Source organism: Etheostoma spectabile, chromosome 11, assembly GCF_008692095.1.
Source record: "Etheostoma spectabile isolate EspeVRDwgs_2016 chromosome 11, UIUC_Espe_1.0, whole genome shotgun sequence".
Lineage (NCBI taxonomy): Eukaryota > Metazoa > Chordata > Actinopteri > Perciformes > Percidae > Etheostoma > Etheostoma spectabile.
The window spans coordinates 7,431,501-7,438,969 of record NC_045743.1 but is presented as its reverse complement, the minus strand read 5'-3'; the positions used below and the strand labels follow the sequence as shown (position 1 = coordinate 7,438,969).

Sequence of the window (7,469 nt, the reverse complement as noted above, 5' to 3'; positions counted from 1 at the left end):
GTTTGATAAACTTGTAGAGGTGGCGAAATAGCCTACACAAACTACGAATGTATTTCATTCGGAAAAAAATAAAATAAAACAAGGAAACAAATAGGCCACAAACATAGACAACATCAAAACAAGAGTCGCACGAGTTGACGCCCATGAAGTTATACCATGATTTTGTTGGTGTTTTCCTGCGTAATGTTTAAACAAAAATGTCTTATAAATACGAATAAATACTAGTAATAAATACGCCCAGTCTTTCTAACGAAAATCAATGTACTTAAATTAATATGTTATTTACTAACGTTGTGGCACACACTTTACCATAATGTATTTTTTTTTCAAACAGAATTATTTGTAACCGACAATTTTTTCGGTTGCATTTACACAATATTTGAAGTTTTTGTATTGTAATAGCAAACTAAATGGAATTCTTTAAATAGTTATCAACACATATATTGAGTTGCAAATGCCTCACAAATGGAAGATAATTGTTCAATTGATGTGCCTGAATTAAAATAATTAGTATAATCATATCATTTTATAGAATCCTTAAAATAGAAAAATAAATGGATGTCTTGGTGTCCAACTTGCATGTTCAACCTGCTGTTGGAAAGGTTTTGTTTTTTTTAACCATTTGATAGTGTGGACAATATAGCTAAAACTAAAGTTTTAGCTATAGTAGCTAGTTTAGTTATATAACTAAAATATAACAGGGTCAGAACATTAACAATACACCAAGAAGAACACATTAAAAAGTTGAATGTAATATAGTAATATGAGTTATAAAACAAGTGCAATATATTGTTATTTGATTACTGAGTAATATACCTTTTTGTTACATTATATCTAATATAAATACAATGGCTAATATATTTGTTTACAACTGTAATAACAGACACACACTCATGCACACACATGAATAGCTATACATACATATATTTCTTCAATATACTATAGTGTGATGTTGCTCTTTGTTGTTGTAATTTATATAAACATTTCACAGCGAAACTACAGTGTAGTGTTAAATAAAATAACCCAATTCAGATTTAGTGTGGCCTGCTTTTGTGTTACATTAAAACCACGAATAACTCAAGGCCACATATTTGTACTACTGTATTTGTACTGGCCACTTTTTACACTATGCAGCCAGCATCAGTATGAAACTTCAAAGTGCACTCAAAGCTTGATGAACATGTTAGGAATGCTCACTGATGTCAGCAGAGACTTTAGTACACATGAACTGGTTTAAAGTGTTGCCAAAGCTCCTCAGGTCAGTTTACCTTTTACCTTTATTCAGGCATGTCAACTGTGATACATTTCTGTGATACACCTCATTCCACTTTAGTTTTGATGATAAAAAAAAAACTGACTACACTGAGGAGGATGACATACAATAACACTAATTCTTTTTTGTGCTGGTACAGGTTTGTTTACCTGCATTATTTGAAACATTCCAAATTGTTTTTTTTAAGCTATAGCTGATATGAATTAAGGATTTATACGAAAATGTATATCTACATTTTAAATGGTCAAAACGACTGCACTTAAAAAACTAGAGCACTGCCTTGGGACATAATTGGTCTACAGGGAAAGAAAACAAAGTTGAAAACTAGTTTCTGGCAAAAGTTTGCACATCTTTGTCTGACCTTTAGGATTAATTCAGTCGAAAAAAATGATAGTTGTAAAATGCAATGCAATATCAAATTAAATATAATGCAAATATAATTTGCTTGACATGATTTTTGATCCCATGCTTACAAGCCATACCATAGCCCAACTTAAAAAAAGTAAATTTTTCTAGCCACTAAACAGATGCATACAGCTTAAAAAAAAAAAAAACCTCAGTCGTTGCATACCAGTTGCAGTTTTTGGGGAGAGGATAAAAACATTCATGTGCTCATTAATACTTAGGCTACTGAATAATGTGGGATAAATTGCTGAAGTGATAAGCCATGATGTCTGTGTCAGAAGTGCAAGAAAACAGAGTGCTGAGTCATCTCATGCTGTCATCTCAAGTTTATATGGCGTTGATCAATCTACATTCTTTTTAGATTATATTATTAGAGGTAAAAACATCAGTACTGATACATCTTTGTGCTATGCTCAAAATGAATTAATATCAGTACAAAACAGAACTATGTTTGGCCTGTATCAATAATCCTGACACAGATTGTATATTTAACAGAAAATATTTGAATAAGAACCTTGCTCCCAGCAGAAAATATTTAAGAATAAAACAGTTTTAGCAAAATCTTGGTTGAAAATATTTGAAATATACGTTATATTTAACTAAAAGGGATTTTTTCAATGAAATGTTCTGATATTATGCTTCAATATTATTCAGCTTAAAAAAAAACAGAAGGAACAATCAGGTGAAATAAAATACCAGAAAGTACCAATTGACTTGCCTACTCTTTTGTTCTCAATGGAATTTGTTTTTTTCAGATTAAATTATTTTTTAATCATGCTGGTAATTTAGCAGTAGGCTAGGCTTTGTAAAAGTTCTGGTTTAGTGTTATAATGTTATAGCTAAACATAATGTTATAATGGTATAGCTATGGTATACACAGTTTTTTTGTTCTAATATCTTTTTCTTATGATTTGGTTTGAACAATTTTGTTAAACATATTTTTGCCATAATTCTTAAAACCGCTGGTTCAATGGTGATGCTATGCTGACTTTTGTTGTTGCGTTCTGTCGTCATGAAGTTTGAACCTACCCGTCTGCCGTAGGTCATGCTCTATTCAGTCATGGCTACTTTCCACGCCCGTTTCCATGGAAGTCAAATTAAACTGCCAGAATAATGTAATACTACGAGTCCGACACGATACCTCACACACATGTATTAAAGAACCCAATGTGACAATCAGTATTCCAATACATTATTACAATGTGTACAATATCTTTTCTGTTTTTTTGCGCATCAATGCTTACATCGTCGAGACAATAATGTCTAGTTTGTTTTATTTTGAAGGATGAAGTACTAGAGTTCCGGTGTAAGTGTAGAATCTTTGTGGATTTAACGCTTCCTTCTCTGAACTGCATGGGGGTTTTACATGCTCAGACTGCTAATAACAGTCCCGTGTTGATGCTGAAGAGGTAAAGGTTACATGACAGATGTGTGTAATGGGATTTATATTAGAATTCATTGTGCCGGATAGCTAGCTAGCAAATTTAAGCCTAAATGAACGTTACTCGCTGTTTACCTGACAACACATCCCCATTCTGCAATGTGGCTGTTCCTCTACTAACGTTCAAACCTGCGTGAATGTCAGAGCACATCATTGAATCATACAACATAAGTTATCTTCTAGTTTAAAAGATAAGGAGGTAGGTTAGTCACCATGGTTTAGATTGTACAGTAACGTTAGCTAAATGGTGTCTCTACTTGTTTAACCTCGATGTTTGTATTCAAACTTTTAAAATCTATGTCGGTCTGGTCTAAAATCATCTGGCCAAAGGACTAGCTACTGTTGAAAATTAGCCGGCTGGCTAACACTGGCCCATTTCCCATTTACAGAAATGTTAATTAATGTGTGTTGTCCTTTATAAAAAAATTAAGAATAATTAGTGACGCTGTGTCACTAGTTGACACTGTTTGTGGTGTGTGTGTGTGTGTGTGTTGTGTGTGTGTGTGTGTGTGTGTGTTCACTCACTGAAACAACAGGTATAACCTATGCAAAGTTTTAATGTATTTAAATAAATATTGAGATCTTAAAACTGGACTCGATTATTTCTCCACATCTACCTTTCCCCCTCTTTTAGAAGCAACCTTTTTTTGGCCTCTTGACATCTTAGACCAAATTTGAAGTGAAATGATCTACATATTATCCATAGAATTGAAAAAAAACCTCTCCGCGCCCACCCCCCAAAAAAAATTCATGGCATTTGCTTGCTGTCTTTTGAAATCATGCTTCTGTCTTTTTTTTTTTTTTTTTTAATCTGTCAGGTTGATGGCTGCCTGTGTGCTGTGTCGACGGGTGCCCAGGCTATGCTACCTCCCAGGCTTGAGAAAGGACTCTACCCAGGCTCAGCTTGTGCCTGTCAAACAAAAGAATGAGACTGATGATCGTGAGGGAACAAATGGAGTATTGCTACACCAGGATGCCTCTTCTCAAGGAGGATACAGGCTGTATTACAACCCTTCCTCATATCATCACTCTGTGTGGAACTCTGGAACCTTCCGGAGCCAAACAGATATTGATGAAGATGAACAGTGTGTCTCCACTCTTACACCTTCCTTCTGGCAACAGAGCAATCGCTACAGTGTGAGTTGCTCGCGGCACCTCTCCAGCTCAAAGAACACACTTCTTGACTTAGCTTTCAACAAAGGCCCTGAAGCTGAGATGCTATCAGTTTCACCGTACTACAGAAAACCCACACTGCCAGATGTTAAGGTAGATACACGTGCCTTCCTCAAATGCCGACCAGGGTATGCCGCCATAACCCTTGACCTCACCAGCGGCCTCGCCCAATCGAATGGGAAGAGGCCTTGCCGCTGCTCCAAAAAGTGACTATTTTAAAAGGCAGCATGAAACCATCTGATGTGTCTCAGTTTCTTGTGGAACTCAGCCGCTTACATCCGGATAAGATGTCATTAGTGAGGAGTGACCAACGCTTCATCATGCTCCTCCGGTATTCTGTGGAACACCTTCGCCTCTTTAATCAACTTCAGCTGCTGGAGGTGTGCAGTCCTTTGTGTGGCTGGACATGCCCTGTGCCCACACTGTTCTCGGGCTGTATGAGGCCGAGCTGAGCCGCCGGGCCAACCAGATGAGTTTACACCAGTTGCTTTTAGCTGCTGACTTGTGGCGTTGTATTGGGAGGCAGGTCCCCAAAGTTCTTAGAGCACCTTTTTGATTCAGTCCGTCTGCACCTGGGACAAATGGGGGTCCCTGAGCTGGTGCAACTATTGTATATAATGGGAGAAGGTAGGCGGAGCCCAAAAGACTTGATCCATCCTGTAGAGCAGCTTCTCATGCGTCATTTACAGCAACTGTACCCTGAGGAGGTTGGTGCTGTATGCTTGGGGCTCTTTAAATCCCAGACTTCAATATCTGAGGGTTCAGTGACTCGCATTGTTGATAAGGCACACTCTTTGGTGGAGGAGATGAGCGACTTTGCCATGGTGAATGTGCTGAAATTTCAGCGTTTCAGCTACCTGTACACCGGCATGGCTGCAGGCCATGGCACAGGAAGTTCCTCGTCGGGCCCACAGGATGGGTGTCAAGGGGCTGATGCATGTCGCGCTGGCCTGTTCAGCGCTGCATTACCGCAATGATAACATCCTAATGGCAATTGCTGAGAGAGTTCCCTCTCTGGTGCCACACTGTAGGAGCAAAGACTCTTGCAAACTGCTGTGGGCCTTTGGCACATTAGGGTTTCTCCCAGTCGCAGAGCCAAAGCTTCTATCCAAGCCTCACAGAGGCCCTGAGGAGGAGGAAAGCTGAATTCCAGCGTTACCCAGAGCATCTGCTTACTGGTCTTCTTGGCCTGGCCTTTGTCTCTCAGTTCCCAGAGGACCTTATTGCATTAGCTTTGAGTCCTGAATATGTCAATTTAGCACTGAAATCCACACAGCTGGAGCTGAAAAAAGACTTGTTTACTCTAGATGAAACTGTGGCTCTGGAGTTGCCTCAGTGGAGTGGCCCGAGGCTGAGCTGTGAACTGAGAGAAGAGGTGACAGAAATGCTGTGGAAGTTTGCTCAGTCAGACGTGTGTCAGAAGCCAGAGGTTCAGGAGGCAGAATCTGCTCTGCAGGATCTCCTCGAGGAGAGAAGTTTGTATGTAAAAGAATGATTCTCCCCCACACTCGCTCCATTGACCTGGAAGTACATCTCGACACCACTGGACAGCCGATACCTGTGAACCCAGCATCCAGCCCAGCCACACTATCTCCTGAGAACAGTTCATCTACATTTCCTTCTCATCAGGGTTGGGGGAGAATGAATATAGGAGTAACTATAACTGAGGAACTTTTAGCACAGCTCATGAATAGCAAAAACACCCCAGAACCTTTAACCCATCTCCTACGGTTAAGCGGCCTACATCTCTCCACAGAGTAGAGTCTGATGATGGTGGGAGACTGTTTGACACAGGGCTCGACCTGACCAGTGACATTATAGAAACTCTTGTCAAACCCAGTAGCCGAGGCTCAGCTCCTCAGAACTTCAAAGGCACAGTCAAACTTGCTATCCAAGTTTCCAGCAGGAACCACTATTGCTATCGTTCACAGCAGTTGTTGGGCCTTCCTGCCATGAAGAGGAGGCAGTTGAAGTTGGCTGGCTACACGGTTGTGGAGCTTAGCCATCAGGAGTGGTTTCCTATGCTGAGGAAAAGCAGGGCTGAGAAGCTGGCATACCTGCACTGCAAAGTCTATAACAGTCTGCGATGATTATCAGGAGTCCATGCATCCCCTACTTTGACTTCTGGTGAATTTTTTGTTTGTTATGAGTATGTACAAAGCACAGAAAATGGTCTATTAATGAGCAACATGTCTGTTTTAACCCACCAACCATCGACCTTTTTTACATGTTTAGTTCAAAACACTTTTCTTTAGGATGTTGGTCAAAATTTGCAACATTTCAAGATATGTTAATAATAATAATGCACATTAAAAAGTATTTAACTCCTCACTGCAACTGCAGGATACAGTGTCTAAATCAAGTTATAATAAAACATTTTATAAATACTGCAAATATGAAAGATGTACTGACTGGACTTGTTGGTTAAATTGAGATGAACTGATGATGTTAAACAAAAATAAATACTGCCAAAAGTGTTTTGAAACCCTGATTCAATGCTGGGTAGTCATTCTATTTAAATAGGATTGTTTATTCACAAGGTGGAAAAAATCAATATCCTTCAAATCTGTACTATGCAATACTATCTGCAACCCCAAAATGAGTGTTAGTCTTGTGCAAACTCCTCCCTGAAAGGCTCAAAAGATATTAAATGTTAAAGGCTTCACACTAACAGACTGCATTTATTACAGTACGTAAATTCCACTGTCACTTTTTGGCAAAATGTTTAAATGGCAGGTCATACAAAACTGGACCTCTGAGCACCCACTGGTTGCAGCCCCACTGATTCTGGCAAATGAGTCATATCACACTGGGATACAATTGGTGTTCCCATGTTTGACTCCTCTAAGCCGTTATTAGATGACTTTGCTCTGGAAGTCTGTTTTGTATTTTTATGTAGTTTAGAGGAATAAAGATAGTGTCCTTGTTTTTTATTACACTTATATTGATCAAAAAGGTAAAAAGTGTGCCAATTACTCTACCTGTGGAACAGCACCTCGGGGGTTAAAGCTTTGGTTTAACTGCTACAGTAAGCATAGAACAACACAAGTGGGTTGTTGAGCAGATCCAGTTATGATGTGAAGAGCTGTCGGAATCGCTTAGTTTTTCTTGTTTCATTTTTCTGACAGTACTTCTGAATGCAATGCAGTTCAACAGCCCATAGTCTGAGACGCCAAA

General features: G+C 39.0%; 1 protein-coding gene across 1 annotated transcript; it reads left to right on the top strand.

The window, feature by feature from the left end:
* The first annotated feature begins 2,869 nt into the window (after positions 1-2,869).
* On the top strand, positions 2,870-7,165 carry fastkd5 (FAST kinase domains 5). The gene is given in 9 exon segments (XM_032530084.1): positions 2,870-3,087; positions 3,938-4,443; positions 4,446-4,673; positions 4,676-4,821; positions 4,823-5,154; positions 5,156-5,381; positions 5,383-5,755; positions 5,758-6,006; positions 6,009-7,165. Coding segments are annotated over 9 exon segments (2,490 nt in total). The 5' UTR covers positions 2,870-3,031; the 3' UTR covers positions 6,383-7,165.
* The last annotated feature ends 304 nt before the right edge of the window (positions 7,166-7,469 follow it).